Here is a 19,337-nt window from a genome sequence, read left to right as displayed (position 1 = left end):
ATTTTTATAGTTTCATGTCTTAAGTTTAAATCTTTTATCCAGTGAGAATCAATTTTTGTTAATGTTGAAGGGGGGTGGTCCAGTTTCAGTCTTCTATAGATCTCCAGCCAGTTCATCCAGCACCATTTGTTAAATAGGGAGTCTTTTCCCCCATGAACATTTTTGATAGGCTTGTCAAAGATCGAATGACAATAAGCAGTTGGGTTCATCTCTTCATTCTCTACTCTGTTCCATAAATCTACTGCTCTGTTTTTGTGCCAGTACCATGCTGTTTTGATCACTATAGATTTATAGTATAGCTTGAAGTCTGGTAATGTGATACCTCCTGATTTGTTCTTATTTCTGAGTAATGCTATTCAAGGTTTTTTCTGATTCCATATAAAACAAAGTACTATTTTTTCCCAGTTCTTTAAAGTATGGCAATGGTGCTTTAATAGGGATTGCATTAAATCTGTAGATTGCTTTGGGTAGTATGGACATTTTAACAATGTTGATTCTTCCCAGCCGTGAGCATGGTATGTTTTTCCATTTGTTGACATCTTCAGCTATTTCTTTTCTCAGAGTTTCATAGTTTTCTTTATAGAGATCTTTCACATCCTTTGTTAGGTAAATTCCCAGATATTTCATCTTCTTTGGCACTACCGTAAAATGAATAGAGTCCTTGACTATATTTTCAGCTTGACTATTGTTGGCATATATAAAAGCTACTGATTTGTAAGTATTGATTTTGTATCCAGAGATGCTGCTGTATTCCTTGATCACTTCTAAGAGTTTCAAAGTTGAGTCCCTATGATTTTCCAGGTATAGGATCATGTCATCAATGAAGAGTGAGAGTTTGATCTCCTCTGACCCTATTTGGATACCTTTGATTGCATTCTCTTGCCTGAACACTATGGCCAGGACTTCCATTTCTATATTCAATAGCATTGGAGACAGTGGGCATTCTTGCCTTGTTCCTGATCTGAGTGGAAATGTTTTCAATTTTACACCATTCAATATGAAATTGGCTGTGGGTTTGCTATAGATGGCCTCTATCAGTTTAAGAAATGTCCCTTCGGGTGGTACCTATGGCTTAAGGAGTAGGGCACCGGGCCCATATACTGGAGGTGGTGGGTTCAAACCCAGACCTGGCCCAAAAAACCCCCCAAACAAACCAAAAAAACAAAGAAAAAAAATATTTTTGGTGTAGCGCCTGTGGCTCAAAGGAGTAGAGCACTGGTGCCATATGCCAGAGGTGGTAGGTTCAAACCTAGCCCCAGCCAAAAAATGCGAAAGAAAGATAGAAAGAAAGAAAGAAAGAAAGAAAGAAAGAAAGAAAGAAAGAAAGAAAGAAAGATCCCTTCTATGCCTAGCTTAGTAGTTTTTGAAAGGAGTCCAGACCACTGCCCAGCTTTTTGATACCTACCCACCTGCCCGCAGGCAGCATCAAGTTCATGCTTTGTAGTGCAGATGTCCTCTGACCTGCAGTATGATTATACTTTACTTTCTTGCACAAATATTAATAGATTCTACAACACAACACCAAGAATTTCAAAGCTTAGATGAATTTAGGGGGGGTTAGAATGGTTCTTTCTATGAAAAGTTTGCTTATATTTCATCATTTCAATGTCTAGATCCTTCAGGAAATGCTAGGTCAGTAGCAAATGAATGGGAACAGTCTACAAGTTTTAGTTATTAAAAAAAGAAAAACCCAGAAAATATGTACAGAATCTAGGAGCAGGCTAAAATGAACAATTCGACAGTGTGCAGTCTGAGTCTTTCATCTCAACTCCTGCCTTCATATAATATATAATGGAGAGTCAATGATGATTACCAGTATCCTATTGCTTTAGAGCTTAGTTTCATTTCATAATTAGGTTAATGTTTTTCTTCATAATATTTGATTGGTAATATTTTTCTAGATTTAAAAAATAATGAACTGATATTATAACATTGGTTAAAGTTGGCTGAATATCGGATTCACAGCTGAATTTTCCATGTAAAGCATTTTCTTGATTATCCTTATCATTTTCTAGTGTTTTACGATCTATGGGTGTGGATTTGTGTTTTTAGGTGTTTGCCTAGGATAGAAATATTATGTACTAATTTCCTGGTTTTGCTGGTAAATAGAAACTTCCTATGAACTTAATAAGGGTAATGTCATAGTTTCTTACTGAGAGAACTAATCTGGATTCTGTGGAGGTGTAGTGAAGCTTTGTGAAAATGAAATTAGAGATGCCGCATGCCTCAGCAGTAATGCATCTGTTTATGTTGTATAAAGCAAGGTTAGGTTATAAAAAAAAAAAAGCAATCTTTCAAAATCAGTACTTTTTGATGGTCAAGTATTTATTGCACTGGGTCATTAGGTGCTATATTCCCAAAGGATTCTATGGACATAGTTCATCTTTTGGCTAATGTTAAAGAAGAATTTGGCAGGCTTTTTACATTTTTTTAATGATAATTCTGAATTGTTAGCTAAGACCCTCTTGTTACTTATAATGAGAGGGCTGGCAAAGGTCTTGTTTTTAATGAGTAAATTTACAAGAAAGTAGGGCATATTAAACAGCAGCAGACATTATCAGTTCTCTTGCATATTCCTGGACCAGTGAGGGGTATCTTAGTCTATTTTGTGTTGCTACAACAGAATACCTGAGGATCGGTGATTATCAAGAAAAGATTTATTTGGCTTATTGTTCTGGTTGCTGGAAGGTTCAGAATTGGGCAGCTGCATCAGGTCAGGGCCTCATGCTGCTTCCACTCATGTAGAAAATGAGCACATCAGAGAGCATGAGAGGAAGCAAGAAAGAGAAACCAAGAAAGTCAGGCTTTTTTTTTTTGAACAGCCCACTCACATAGGAACTAATGTATTCTCACCAAAGTCAGAACTCACTCATCCTTGTGGGAAGACATTAATCTATTACAGGAGCATCCGGCCTCACCCCTACCACAGTCTCATTGAAGATCAAATTTCAATATGGATTTTGGTGGGAACAAATCACATCCAAACCATTGCAAGAGTGTTTAACAATACAGAAAATTTTCTAAATTTGATAAGGAAATCAGAATTGTAATTCAGTAGCAGGAAGTGATCAGTGAGGGATTAACTTTGAATGTCAACTACCTATAATTGACTCAGTCTTGTTGCACATTGGCCATACTTGCAGGTTACGGTAAATAGGATGGGGGGCAAGATAGAAGAAAACAAGAATGGGCTCGGCACCCATAGCACAGTGGTTACGGTGCGAGCCACGTGCACTGAACATGGCGGGATTGAGCCCAGTCTGGGCCAGCTAAACAATAATGACAACTGCAACGAGAAAATACCTGGGCATTGTGGCAGGTGTCTGTAATCCCAGCTATTTGGGAGGCTGAGGCAAGAGAATTTCTTAAGCCCAAGAGTTTGAGGTTACTGTGAGCTGTGATTCCACGGCACTCTACCAAGGGTGACATACTGACACTCTGTCTCACAAAAAAAAAAAAAAAAAACCAGAATGATTTTGTTTACTCATTTTCTTAATGTCAATTGTTTATTTTTTAATTCTTCCTCTATAGTCCCCTAAAAACATGACAGTACAGTTATTCAACCTTAAATTTGAATAGTTAAAATATTGAAGGAAATAACTGGGCACAGTGGCTCTCACCTATAATCCTAATACTCTGGAGGCCAGGACAGTGGATTTCCTGAGCAAGAGTGAAACTCCATCTCCATTAAAGCCCCAATCACATGGAAAGACCATTAGCTGAAGATCCCTCAAACAGCCAGTATCAGACACTAGCTATGTGAATCAAGATACCTCAGATGAGTGGTCCCCAATCTTCTCCACTAAAAATAAAAAAACTAGCCAGGCAATGTGGCAGGCACTTATAGTCTCAGCTACTTGGGAGGCTAAGGCAGGAGGATCACTTGAGCTCAGGAGTTTGAGGTTGCAGTGAGCTATGAAGCCACAGTGTGAGAATTGTCTCCAAAAAAAAAGTTGAAGGAATTCAATTTGGTCAATTCATGAGCTCCTTTTAAAGGTTAATTTTGATGTTAGTCAATTGAAAGTTCAAAGTTAGAGTTTAATTTAGGAAGAGAAATTCAGAAGAGAGAAATAAAGGGCACTGCTGTGTAACTATGGCACACTCACTATAAAAACTAAAACATTATTAGACATGATCATACCGTAAGCTGTGACAACAGATGTTAAAATGACTTTAAGCTGTTGAAGGGGAAACAGGGTCACCGGGAGTTATCTGGAAGCATTAAAACAGGGATGTCTGGAGAAATAACCTATGCTCTGGAGACTGACGGGCATTTGGAAAGAAGAGGTCATGGGTGAGGTAACTGGAAGACATAGCAGCAGGCCAGTTTCTAATTAAATGGCCAGCGTATTTAGGATTTTATTCACAGGAAGTACCAATGATCCGAGGTGGGCCACCACGTAATGCGCCAGTGCTGGCAGTTCTGCAGTGCGAGTGCTGTGGGAAGACACCCATGAACAAGGGCAGCAACATGGCACAGCTCTGAGGGGCAAAACTTTTTTTCATTGTCTATCAAGATAAATACCACATCAATGATGTGTTCATCCACAATATGGTAATGAAATAGCAAGAAGGCACCCAGGGTGACAGCTGTGGGAGCCAGTCAGTGCATAAATTATGCTTAGGAAGGAAGATTTGAAAAAAAAATCCCTAAGTATTAAAGGATATTCAAGCCCATTATGACACTCATCTGACGAAAAAAATAAATCAAAGGGAATGGACTGAGAGGGTTGGTAATTGGACGTAGTAGAAGAAAGCTGAATAAATGAGCAAAGGACAAAGTGGAGTTTTTTTAATTTAAAAGGATCATGGTTTTCAGATGTTGTGTGACCTCTTAAGGTAGAATGAGTTCAGTTTCTTTTTAAGCAATACTTACATACATTTGAAATAGTATCACGTACATTTTTAGCTAGTACACAAACAAGTTCCATATTCTATACAAATGGGGGAAATGTAATTCATAATTGACAAGGTATGAATTTTTTATACTTTAAGCCATGAGGCTGCCACATCAACAAATGTAATTCCTTAGCAAATATATCTTATGTTTATATTTATGAAATGTACACAATTGACATAAAACCCAAAAGGGAAAAAGTAAGCATTTTAAATATACATACACACACACATACACACACACATATTTACTTCGATTTGCAAGCTGCATTCTGGAAAACATTTATTAAATTAGAAACGAGGAATGACTGCAAACAAAATGTGCTTAGAGTTTCAGTTTATCTTGGCCTTATTGTTAACTTTTATGGATTTTGCCAAAGGTTAGAATTCCATTGGTTGGCCTTGTTTTGTTTTGCTTTTTTTTTTCTGTTTTTGTTTTTTAATGTATAAAGAGCTACTCTCAAAGTGGAAATAATAAATTATTAAAACTTAAAATTTATCTATGGGAGCCTCACATTGCAGAGATGATTTCATGTTAAATATTTTAATTTGAAACAGCAAGAAAGGGATCAAGCCAAGACTCTTTGAAAGAGGGACCAAGCCTGAATACATGATGTACACCACATTCTGTGCAGCTATTGAAGTGGGCAGCACAGCTTGCTGAAGGGCCATAAATGAATATAACTGGAGATTCTGGAATGAATACCAGTGGGTTGGGACAGGGCATAGAGGGTGTGAAAGCATGCCCAGGAAGCTCTATGCTGCTCTCTCTGCTCTGAGATGGCCTGACATGTCCAAAAGTCTCTCCTTGCCCCCATCTAAGTATGGTGGGTTGTAATTTCTAAAGATGACCGCAATAGTATTTCCTGTCCCAGGCACTATTCTAAAAATTGCCACTCTCCCATTAGGAGGTGGAGCCTAATTTTTATGCCCTTGAATCTGGGAGCTTGTGACTCCTTTGTAACCAATAAAAATACTACAGAAGTGATGCTCCATGAATCTCAAGGCTAGGTCATAAAAGGCAATGCTGCTGCTGAACTGAGACACCACCATGGGAACTTTGAGCTATGATCCAGGGACTGCCATGCTGTGAGGAAGCCCCAATCACATGGGAAGACCAAGCGTGGATGCTACCAATGACCACATTAGCTGAAGATCCCTTAGACAGCCAGTGTCAGCCACTAGCTATGAATCCGGATGCCTCAGGCGTGTGGTCCCCAATCTCTGAGTCATCACAGCTGAGGCTCCAGACATCATGGAGTGGTGACAAGCCGTCTCCACTGTGACCTTTCTGATGATTTTATTGTGCAATAATAGTAACTGGAACACTAAGTATTAATTAAGCAAAGACCTGAGGATCTGGCCAAGCATTCTTTACCTGGTATTTACCAATTCCTATGGTATTTTTCCCGGTAACTAAAGATAGAAGAGGTGCTAATTTTTCATGTTTGTTTAGTCTATTTTTTAAAAATTGAAATGGTTTTTTATAAATCATTCCATATTTTATTGCCAAAAAAAAAGATAGCTTCATATCTAGAAAACAAGGTATTTTAAGGAACAATAATAATACTGACTACCATTGATGCAGTGTTTCTGACATTGATGCAGTGTTTCTGATGTGCAAAGCACAGTGTCAAATGCCTTTCCCTGCTAGAGCTTAATCTTCACAATGACTTTGCAAATTAGGTATTGCAATCCTTATTTACAGACAAAAAACTGAAGACCATATGAGGTTAGTTACTTCATTCAAGGTCACCAAAGTGAATCATAGAGGACTGTAACCAGGCTCTAAAATTTTATAGTTGCTAACACATACCATTGCTTTTGAGCAATGAAAAATAGACCAAAAGTATAGCAGGTCATCAAAGTAGTTAGTTTAAATCCAAAAGCACTGATAAATCAAAGCAGGTTCTAGAAATAATCATTTCCTTGCTAAATCTTCTAACCCAGATAACCTCTATCCCTAAGGTTTGGAGAGACTCCACCACAAATGTGCAGGTCATTCTGACTGTTACTATACCAGATGGTGAGCAAGAACTAAGTCACTCAAAAACTATGTGAGATAATAGATGTTTATTGTTTTAAGCTACTGAGTATTGGGGTGATTTGTTAGGCTATACTGAACAGCTAGTATGTAGAGTTAAGAGATTTATTTACAGTCAATCTGTAGCCAGTCAATAGTTCTGCATTCTGAAGTTCTTCTGTGTAAGACACTTCCCATAGATTTTGAAAAACTGACAGTCTTGCTGCTGAACCTTGGGGGACTCAATCTATTATAGTAGCTTGTACAGCATAGTTAGAATGAATGTCAGACCAGTGATCAAGAGTCCTGAGTTCAAGTTCCAGATGGACCTGTGATCTTGTACAAGCTGACCTCTCTGGGCATCTGTTTCTGTAAAATCAAGAACTATATATTAAGATCTCCAAGATTTTTCTCACTCTCATATACTACAAATCTATGCTTCTTGGCTTTTATATAAATTATTTCCATCTATTTTTATTACATTTTTTTCCTTATAATTATGGAACAAAACGTTTTCCCAAAGTCTAAGAATCTTCAGTTTGGAATCCTCATAGGAAACTCAATGTTGAAATACATTGAGTTTTTTCTCAGGTGTCTTTTGCTGTCTTTTCCTCTAAGTAGAGGAAACGAGAATAGAAGGATGTCCTGAGGCTCATTCTGCTTTATCTGCACTCTCTTAACATCCTCTGCCAAAAAAAAAAAAAAAAAAGAAAAGGATAAACAGATTCCTTCCACTAGGTTCCATTGGCTGGAGTAAGTCCTCACATAGCCACGCCTAACTTCAAGGAAATAGGAAAGGTTCCCCAAGAAGAGAACCAGGATATTGGCAAACAACCTAACAAAGGACTTCTATAATTTATAAAACACATGCATGGGTTCAGAGAGGTTTGTAAAGCTAGATTTGTTTTAAAGAAAAGTTAATTTTGCTGACATTTTTCTGAATATGGGGCATTCACTCCACAAATATGTACTGAGAACCTATTACTTGCCAAACAATATTCTAGGGACAGCCTATGAGCTGTGTCTATAGTTCAGATCTGTTGCTAAACATGATATTATTGTTAATATGAATAAGAAGTGTTTAAGAAGTATTGCAAACAGGCTCTTCAGCTAGCAGACCCAGGTGTTTCTAAACGGTACTTTTATTCAGGCTCTCAGTCCCAGAAGTGCATGGTTGGCCTTGTGACAACTATGTTGCCAAAACAAGTGGCATTGTCTTTATATAAACTAGTAAAAATGCTCTCAATTTTTAAAATAATTTTATAGTTATAAATATGTCATGCTCTCCTTCTTAATGAAAAAGGGATTTTTAAAATCATTTATAGAGTAGAACAGTATTGCTGACATCGTGTAAGTGCCTTTTAATATAATAATTAAATATTGGGGGCAGCACCTATAGCTCAGTGAGTGGGACACCGGTCCCATATACCGAGGGTGGTGGGTTCAAACCTGGCCTCAACCAAACTGCAACAACAACAAAAAAAAACAGCCAGGTGTCGTGGCAGGCACCTGTAGTCCCAGCTACTCTGGAGGCTGAGGCAAGAGAATCTCCAAAGCCCAAGAGCTGGAGGTTGCTGTGAGCTATGACACCATAGCACTCTACCAAGGGTGACAAAGTAAAACTTTGTCTCTAAAAAAAAAAAAAAAAAGAAAAAATAGTTAAATATATGGAATAGATACCAACTGTCTATATAGAATAGTCTATAAAAATTTTCAGATATATAGAGTTTAACAGAAAAAAAGACATTTTTTCTTTTGCTTTATTAAATTATACATTACTCCAAGGAAAATCAGCAATATGAGTCTGGGGGTGTATAGCAGTCTGACACTTCTCTTAGTAAGGGACATTTTTCTACCTCAGCACATAGATTGACCTTGGCCTTCTATCTAAAATCTTACAATATTTTAAAATCCGCTGGTGGAAATGAAGTCTCTGTGGAGATATGGATGATTTAGTAGTTACGAAAAAGTTCAGATTCCATTACTGTTGATGGCTATGCTTCTATTTATGTTTTCCCTAAGCCATAACTATTTAAAATGTTACCCTTAGTATTCTTAGTTGTTCCATTTGTTGGTACATAATTCTCCTACTTAAATATATAGAACAAATCATATTAACTAAAATAAATTGCTTGGTCAGTTAAGTTGTGCTGTAGATTGTCTCTGAAGGCCATAAATTCAAATTAAGAGTTTTGCTGCTTGTTCCTGAGTGTGGAAAGATTCCTTTTACTGCATTAGTAGTAGCTAAAGAAAGCAACAACCTTGCAGAAGAACATTCATTTGAATTCTTATAGAAATAGCTGCATAAAGTGCATATATAGCTAATTGTCATAATCATGTAACAACATCTTGGTTGCAGCAAGCAACCACTGAACTGCTGATCCATGGTGGCGTGCATTGATGGGTGATAGTATCGAGTCCCAGCATAACAGTGTTTCTCATATTTTAAATATACTCCCTGTATATATTTATATCTATTATATTTATTTCTATCTCTATCTCTTTACATACACACTCACAAATACACACACAAAATATTGTATTCCGGGGTTCTAAGTAGTATGCCATATTAACAATAGATGAGATATTTATGTAAAATAAACAAATAAACCTTATTTTCTGGATATTGAAATATTTAGTTAGATCAAAGAACTTGTGGAGAGTTGAAACAACTTTTTTATTTTAAGAAAGGCTATGTTTTATAATTTTCAAAGGCAAACATGTGACTACCATTTATAGTATTCCATAAAAACTTAATGTCTTTTGCATTTCATGGAGACCTCCATAATATTAAAAAAAAAATCCTGATCTATCTTTAAATTTGAAAATAAGACAGGACAAATAAATTCCATTCTCAAGTCTTATTTGACCTATTTTTGTGGGTGTGTTTCCTTAACATTTCCTTTTTCCTATGAGAATTGCCCCTTAAACTAACACACTTCAATTATCTTTAGGGAATAACTTAATTAAGTTAGAAATAAGTTTATAAAGATCTCTCTGATTCCCTAGCAAAGGGGTTGGGATTTTTACGATCCACTCTTTCCTAATTGCCCCTCCTAAAACCATGTAAGGCCTGTAACTCTCTTCTGGGACCCTTATTGTATCACTACTTTGTATTTTTTTTTTTTTTTTTGAGACAAGAGTGTTAAGCTGTTGCCCTGGATAGAGTGTCATGGCATCATAGCTCACAGCAACCTCCAACTGTTGAACTTAATTGATCCCCTTGCCTCAGTTTTTTTTTTTTTTTTTTTTCCTATTTTTAGTAGAGACAGTCTTGCTTTTTTGCTCAGGCTGGTCTCAAACTCATGAGCTCAAGCAACCTACCTGCATCGGCCCCCTAGAGTGCTAGGATTATAGGCATGAGCCCTGGCACCCAGCACATTTAACTACTTTTGAGATCCAATACAAAGTTCAGAGAAAAACAAAACTTTTAAAGTGTTGAAAATCATAACCTATAATGAAACATTAAATGATTTTTTAGAGAAGGTAAATCAACTTTCAACTTCCATAAAAAGAATGTTGATGTCTCCATTTCTGCTAATTCTATGCTAAAGGAGCTGGACTGAAACTATGTACAGTCCTTAATATTTTGGCTTTATAATATTAAGCAAAAATAGTTGTGGATTTTCATTATCCAGAGAAAGAGCATGCCAAATAAAGAGTTAGGTCTCATCTGTGGAGCATAGTATTGTGATGACTTCTCTTTAAGGGAGGAGACACTGCCGTGCTCTGGATCTATGTGGAGGGAAAAAGCACAGCTACTAAAAACTTTAACTCCAAGCTGATTTTCTGGCTTATCATGGATTTCTCACAACCATTCATGAATCAAAATATTCGGGAAGTTATTCTCAAATATAGGATAGTTCTATGCCTTTCAACATCTTCCAAACTAATGGGTAAGGCAAGACAATTAACAACTGGAAGCCCAGATGAGAGGACAGCATAATGAGACTCTATGGAAAAGGTGGTTGACAGAAGTCAGAGTACGGAGAGGGCTGTTGGGATCAGTCATGGTGTCACATCATCAGAAATTAGATGTTTAAATAGTGACCTACAAAAATCTTACTCTTCTCACTCCCATGTGGTGTAAGAGCTACATTAAGTACTTTGGTAACCAATGTTTGTTTAAAAACTTTTTATATTGGTCAAAAATACTAGTCAGGTACCAAATAACATGAAGTTGCTGAATATCTTGTTGATACCTCCAGCTCATTTTTTAAAAAGTATGTGAATATGATTAGTAAATAAAGAACTTGCAGGAAATTGTCTTTTGGTATGAACATTGAACTTTAGTCCTTAAGAAACGAGCAGTGGCCGGGCACAGTGGCCCACGCCTGGAGTGCTCGACGTACTCCAGTAGCATCTGTTATTTTGCATTCTGTATCTTGTATCTCTTATAATTGCCAAACTCAAATGTGACTTGAGGATTTTAATACAGTTTTATCCTTTCTTAAAATGTGTATACATTTTTGGCACCCTCTATATATTTTAATATTATTAATACAATTAGAGTACAAATGACCATCAATAAGTTGAATTAGAGAGCTTTGGACAAAAGTGAAGTTTAAAGATACTGGATTACAGCATGAGACACAAAAGAATTACAGAATTACATGTGGGATTTTCCAAGGGAAAGGAGGCTGTGGTCTCAGACTTAACCCGAGAGAAGCCCACGGGTGCAGAACGGTAGAAAGACAACAGAGATGTCATTTGCCCCTCAGACTCGAACGTCCTTCTGAAGTCAGTCTGCACTGCATGGTTTAGAAGAAAGAAGGAAAAACAAGTTTTTCCTAGAATAAAAACCCAAAGTGACTTTACTTTTCACTTATCAGCTACCAACTGGGAGGACAGTTTGAAATCAATGATCTGGCCAGATGGTTAATGTTGTTTAACAACACAATAAACTAATAAGTAATTGTAAAGCATTCTGTAAATAGGAAGTGCTATGTAAATGTTTAATAACATTGAACAGGAGGCTTATTTCAACATTTTTATATTCTAGTATTTTTATTGGTGTTTTAGGAGAAATGCCAATAATATGATCAAATACCATCATTATAGTCTGAATTTGAAAAATACAGCAAAGTGATTATAGAAAGAGCAACACTGACCGTGCTCATCTGACCAGGGTGGGCCAGCATGGAACATCTTCAGGAAAGACAAGAGGGAGTGACAGCATAATCACAGATGTGCTGACTCAACTCAGAGTGAAACCACTGTAGCACTGAGCAACTTCATCTTACTACATAGTTATAGGAAAGCAAATTTATCAGATTAAACAGTGTGAAAGACACAGAGCAGGAGAAAAAGCATCACAGTAGAAGCACTAAGGAAACCACATTAGAGAACATTTTATGAAGCACTTGACATTTATCACTCACACCTACTGTGTACAGCAATGCATTAACAGGCATACTGCTAGTAGCTCCCATTTCGTATATGAGAAAATTGACACACAGAGAGGTTAAGAAACTTGTTCGGGCTGGGTGCAGTGGCTTATGCCTGTAATCCTAGCACTCTGGGAGGCTGAGGCAGATGGATTGCTTGAGCTCAGGAGTTCGAGACCAGTCTGAGCAAGAGTGAGACTCCATCCCTATTAAAAATAGAAAAACTAGCTCAGCATTGCAGCAGGTGCCTGTAGTCCTGGTTAGTTGGAAGGCTGAGGCAAGAGGTTTGCTCAAACCCAGGAGTTTGGAGTTGCTACAAACTATGACGCCAGGCACTCTACCCAGGTTGACAGGGTGAGACACTGTCTCAAAAAAAAAAAAAAAGGGAAGAAAGAAACTTGTCCATTGTCACACAGCTAGAAAGAGGCACAGTCGGGATTTAAACTTAGACAGTGTGGCTCTACTTTGTGCTGGGAGAAATTTGAGAAGTGTTTCATTACCCTGCTAAAATGAGACAAGTACAGCTTTCCTGCTTCTTCCTGACTGGGAGCAGGATGTGATAGTTGCAGCTACAACAGCCGTCTTGGGACCATGAGGCAGAAGACAAAAGGACTACAGGTACATGAGCACCTGCTGTCAAGATACTTATCCTGTGCCAGCCGTCACCCGTCTCTGGACTCTCATTATATGAGAAAAATAACTGTTTGTTTAACCAACCACAGTCATGATTTACCCTACATATAACCTTAAAGCAACATGTCAAATAATTATGATAATAACAATCATAGTCATCACTCACTGAGTGTGTGCTGTAACTCAGACATTATTTTTCATTTTCTGTGTAGTTCCTTCATCCTTATTGCAACTCTATTAAGCAGGCACTATTATTATTCCCATTTTATAGATAAAGAAATGGAGACATAGTTTTATCTGGATTGTCCAAGGTCATAGTTTATAAGAGATTTAACTCCTAAACCCTGACTCTTTAGCAAATGTATTCTAAGCAGTAAAATCCTAACATCTTTCAATGAAGATAAGGAATTAGATAGGGATTCTTACCATTTTAGTATTACCTTTACTATTCAATATTATTTAGAGATTCTACAGCAAATGTTTCTCAGTAGAGATACTATCGACATTTGGGAAGACAACTCTTCAATGAGTGGGATTGTTGCATATAAAATGTCACCATCTCTGTTTCCTGGGTCCAACATTGGTAGCAACATTCCCTAGACATAATGTCAGCCCAAAATGCCCTCCACATTTCCCCATAGGAAGGCAGTGTCACCCTAGTAAGAATGGCCATGCTACAGAAGTTGGCAAACTTTCTCTGTAAAAGTCCAAATAGCAAATCATTTAGGCTTTGCTGGATGTCCAGTTTCAGTTGGTTTCAACAGCAACCACTAAATTCTGACATTTTGCTTGAGATGAGCAGCAGACAATATGCAGATGAGTGAGCCTCTGTCCAGTCTGACCCTACTTCATGGAGAGGACCCTGATTCACAGAGGAGAGAAACTTGCCTGAGGTGATTCAATTAGTGAGTGATAGGTTTGGATTCAACCAAAACCCAAAGCGATTCCAGGGCCTGTGCTCTTATTTAAAACACTGTTGATTTCCAAGATTTTAAATGTTTTTCCCCTAGTAGTAGTAGTACTACCTTTTCTCCTAGTAGTAATGCCTCAGAAAATTTCACACACTCCAGAGTCTGGCCCTCCTCATCTGTCTGGTATTGACTGCTCCTTCCTATAGGGTAAGTCACCCAGGACTTGTTTCTGTGACAGCCTAGACCTGTGATACCAAGGACATACCTCATGACCATGCACATTCCCAAGTGTGGCTCTCCTGGTTGGCTCTGACACACAGCCATCCACAAACCTGGTCCCACACAAATATAAGATTCTATGACTCTGAACAGTTATTCACTGATATGTGGCTGTTTTATTTTGCATAGTTCAAGGTCTCATTGTAGGAACCACACAAATCAACAGTTTGCTCATTGAGGTGAGCAGAATAGAAAGCTCTTAGCCCATGGTCTGGTACATGGAAGAGCTCTGTATAAGATTAGCTAATATTAATAGAACTTACACAGTAGCAGGCAGAAACCTCAGTTCATGCATGAATGTTTGTGTCAATCTAGGAAGATGTTTGAAGGTTAAGAACAGCCCAATCAATCAGCGCAGTGCGACAAGGAAGGCGGTGATGGGGGATTCTGCTAGAGCAGTGCTTTCCAGCCTTTTTATCTCAGGGAACACTTGAACCTATAGTTAAACTTCTGTGGTACACTTAAATTATGTTGCTAAAAAAAAAAAAAAGGAATAAAAAAAAGAATATGCTTACTGTACTTTGAACTTCTTTCAAAAAAAATTTAATTAATGATCTTTAAAAATTTTCATGACACCCCTAAGATCCTCTCATGACACACAGGTTGAAAAATCACTGTATTAGAGTATCTCAAACCAGGTTTTAGAGATCTTGCTGCATTTGGATAAGAAAAGGGACTCACTGTTAGAAATAGGCCAAGGCCCCACATTTACCCACCCAGGAGGCATGCAGATGGAACTCATTCTGGAAGATAGTATGCAGGGTCTCATGGGATGTTGCTGTCCATCAGTATCTCAGCTACAACCTTGTCACTTTCACCAGCTGAAGTGAGGGCCGGGTTGCTATTCTCTTACCTTAGAGTAAGCCAGTAGAAAATTCAGCAATAGGGCAAAAGGGCAGGCCACCAAAACCAGGAAAAACAAAAATACAATCACCTCATAATGCTTTTCCAGGAGAACCAGAATATGTTGGTTCCCCAAATTTTCTTGTTTCTGTAGGGATATGTTTCCATCATGGATATTAAATATATTAAAGAAAACTGAGGATAGAGACTTTGAACAGATCGTTCATTCAGTTGTGTTTAAAAGTTGATAAATTATTTTCTCTTCCAATAGTTTTTTGACAGAATTGACTGTTGTTTTTACATTGTGTTCACAAAACCTTCAACATTCCACAACCATGTGGAATTAAAGATAAACTTCTTTTCAGAACTTACAGATGTGAGATAGCAATACTTGAGATAAACATACATTTCAAATTCTGATACTTTCAGTCAGTAAGAGTAAAATTATTAGGGAAAATGTAATTCCAGTATTATTTTTTCATTCATCTTTGTCATTATTTCTTATCCTGTTATAAAATAATTTCTTCTTAATAATCACAAAGCAAATATAATAAGGTAGATAAGGTATTTACCTGTGGTAGATAAATAACTTTACCTAATATCATTAATTACTAACAGCTCAATTATACTGTGAAGTGCCTATAATTGTCATGAAGCTTGAAAAATTCTTATTGTGAATTCTATTATGTATACAATTCATTTAAATTACATTAATTATACAGATTTTTAATGAAGCAGAGACTGAACTTTCAATTTTCACAAGTAGAGACAATGATCAAGATATTTATGTGCATATTACATCTTTTATCTGTTGACATTCATAAAATAATTCATTTCCTCAGACAACATTAGCACCTTAATATGAGAGGGGGAAAAAAGACAAACCTAATTTCTTGTTTGGACTTTTTAAAAGATTATATGATTCTTAAATAGCTCTTTTATTCAATATCTAACAAAATTCAAGCCACATCTTTCAGAAAGTGAAATATTTAAACTATTTTAACAATAATTTGTGATGTAGAGTGGTTTTAAAACTATGGTTGTTACTGCATTTCCAAGCCTAGACTTCAGAACCTGACTCCCCAAACTCAAATTCAAAGATACTCAAGCAAGTGACTTTAACAGTATGTGCCTCAGTTGGGAATAATGTTTGTCATTTGTCATTTTTTTTTGGAGAATTTAAAGAGTGGTATGTCAAGTTTTTAAAATGATACTGAACCCATAGTTAGTGCTATGTGCGCATGTATTTTCTATTTTTTATTTACCTCCTTGTGAGGATTTCAGTTTAACATGAATATTCTATAAATACATGAAGAAATATGGAAAGGAAAGATGAAGTGTACTTGGGTTATTGTGGTAATATTCACTTTGCAGGATTATATGCATATGTATCTAGTTAACATCTTCTTCTATATCTCCTAATAACCTAGAATGAGAAAGTCTTTGATCTCTCTCTCTCTCTCTCCCTCTTTTTTTTTTTTTTTTTTTTTGGTAAATGTACTTTGGAAACTTGCTAAAAATTTGCTGCTTTTCTTGGGTTATTTAACTTGATTCCTTCAAATCTGAACTTATTTCTGGGACTAGCCTGACCTGCCCTTGAGGTATGTCCAATTTAGTTTGAGGTTCTTCTCTCTGCTAAGGTCTTCCTGGCAAACCTCCCTGCAACTTAAAGCCACTAATATTGGTGACGGAAAAATAATTTTCTTTATACATATGTGTATATTTGGGGGATATGTATTTTTTAAATATAGGAAATAAGAGACCTCATTTGAAACAATACTATAAAACTCTCCTGGAGTGGAGCTGATGTGATTGCAGAGATGGTGTGTATGGAGGGTGTTGCCCAGAGGCAGCCAACGCAACAGGAGAAATAGATACTTCAATACATTAGGGACTACAATTTTTCAAGCCTTGAAAAACTGAGTTTGGACTTATAGTTTGAAAGTGACAAAAATGCTAAGAAGTAATTTTTCTTTTAGGTGGGAAACGAGGAAGGACGAAACACTAGAAGAAGAAGAAAAAGCAATGCTGGAACATTTAAAGCGAATCTGCACCGTGCAGAACTCTTCTGCCTCAGATAACACAGAGGAAGAGTAATCTACAGAAAACAGCAACAGCTTTATTTTAGGAAACAATCACATGTAATGGGGTAGGATTTTTACTATAGTCAGAATGAACCTCACATGTGCTGTGAAGCATGAAACCAATGTCTGAGTAATCTTTGTACCGGAAGAAAATTCAGCACATCAAGAATAAAGTGCCCTGTGCTTTTTATTTTAAAAATAATTTCAAATTTTTTTTCCTTAGTCTTTCTCTTTATATGATATTACTGCTGCCATCTCGCGTTCCCTTTGAATTATTATTTTTTTCTCCTTTCAGTCTTGAAGTATCTATGACAACAGGCAAAATTGTTTGGAAATTTTTTTCCTCAGGATTTTTTAATGCAACATTTGGATATTAAGTTGAGAGAAGTCACAAAGCCCCCCACCCTGGGAAGGAATTTCAATTTAATTTTGTAACAGTAGCCCAAGTCCCAGCCTCACTCACCTTTAAGATCCATCATGGTGCCGGCCTCCCTGCCCACATAACCCCTTCCTCATCCCACTTACCTTAATCGTAGCCACAAAGAGCATTCTCATGAACTCTGACTTTTGTCATATCTCCACTTATGGTAGTTTTCAGTCCTTCTCCAAACTCAGATTCAAATTCTGCACTTAGGCTTTCGAGGCCCATGCCAAATGGCTCTGTGTCCAGGCAACTGCCTCAGACACGCTCAGCTCAAGCCACATGCTTGCCATTTTTCCCAAACAGGAATATCTTTTCTCTCAAAATTGAGTTCAAAACTCATTCTAGCAGTCTTCACCCCAAAGCTCATTATCCACAATGTCTTACCTCTTTTATTTCCATTATACTGATACACAATAAGGAAACAAGACATGTTCAAGCACCCTCTCGGCCAAGTATAATCAGAGATATTTGTTATAGCCTTCCCAGTAGTGTCTGATACTAGATTACAAAGACCTTGAAGGCCTTGTGATGCAATGTGAAACCTCCCTTTATGCCTCCCTCTCTCCCCATATGCCAGCTACAGTGTAATTCATTGAAGGGGCAGCTAATGAACACAGCTGACTACATAGCTGCCATTGAAGGAAGAAGAAGACACTTGGACTATGGCATAGTCTACAGGACATCTGGGACAGGCTTATATCATGGGCTATTTTAGACTCTATGACATCAAACATCATGGTTTCTGGTGTTCTCAGATGTACAATAAATTGTCCAGACTCCCACATTCTGTGATTTTTATAAAATATGTGTAGGCTACATGATTTCCAAAGGAAAGCACTCATGCATTTTTCAAAGAATAAAAGCTTAGGGTACAGAGGAAGCCACCTTAGAAAATCTCTTACATTTTTTCTTTAAATAAAAACACATAAATGGCCATGTCGCCAGCTGCCTGCCAAATAGAACATTTTATTTTTAAAGATGTACTTTAGTTGGCCAGTATAATCATGATCCAAGTGTTTTAAGATATGGTTGAAATAATTTCTAAAAATTCAATGTAGACTATTTAAAAATTATAAGAAAATCTTAAGAGAACTGGACATTCCATCTAATCTTATCTCCAAGCAGTTACTATAACAATCAACATGAGGCAACAATTGACTTTATTCCTTACACTAAATGAGGTCGATGTATGAAATCTGCACAACTGTGCTTTATTAGACAAGACCCTAAAATGGAAAGTCAAAATGAAAAGAAATTGATTCAAAAAGCAAATAAAACAATGTTATAAAGTTATAGGATTTCACATTTGGATTGTCTTCTAATATATCTAAAGGTCATCTTTGAAAGCTTTTTTTTAATTGAATCTGTATATTTCTGTACTAATCCTGGGAAGCAATTTAGTTCCCCCAGAAAAAAATTCTTCTGTGGTTCCCTTTTCAAAGGAAAGAAGTATCATAAGAGGAGAATGGGATGAGTTTGAAAGAAGAGAAAAACATCAGAGGAGGAGCTTGCAGTTCGATTCTCTTCTGCATGGTGAAATTACACGGCACGAGTACAATAAATTTTATAGCTGAGAATGTTAAATGGCAAGCCGTTGATTTATCAGATCATTTTGACTTGATATTCAGTGATTTTTTAAGCATAACATGCTAAGAAGTGGTATTTCAAAATAGTTGTTTTTCACATTTATTTTGTATGTGTATAAGTTAACAACAGGAATAAAGCCCAACAGTTTATAACTCCCCACATGCTCAGTTACAAAAATATTATCTTCTTGTAAAATATTATCTTCCTTCTGTGTTCTAATTGTATTTTTATATAATTATATAGAAATATCTATTTTATTCAGCAGTTACT

General features: G+C 36.8%; 1 protein-coding gene across 1 annotated transcript in view; it reads left to right on the top strand.

The window, feature by feature from the left end:
- Positions 1–17,078, top strand: part of LOC111723924 (uncharacterized protein KIAA0825-like) — a 226,284-nt gene extending 209,206 nt beyond the window's left edge. The window contains exon 6 of the mRNA XM_023510863.1: positions 16,952–17,078. Coding sequence (XP_023366631.1) covers positions 16,952–17,069 — 118 coding nt within the window. The 3' untranslated portion in view covers positions 17,070–17,078. The remainder of the gene's footprint in view (positions 1–16,951) is intronic.
- Positions 17,079–19,337: the final 2,259 nt, after the last annotated feature.

Source organism: Otolemur garnettii, unplaced genomic scaffold (genome assembly GCF_000181295.1).
Source record: "Otolemur garnettii isolate 467f Iridium unplaced genomic scaffold, OtoGar3 scaffold00017, whole genome shotgun sequence".
Classification (NCBI taxonomy): Eukaryota; Metazoa; Chordata; class Mammalia; order Primates; family Galagidae; genus Otolemur; species Otolemur garnettii.
This window is presented reverse-complemented; position numbering and strand designations above follow the sequence as displayed.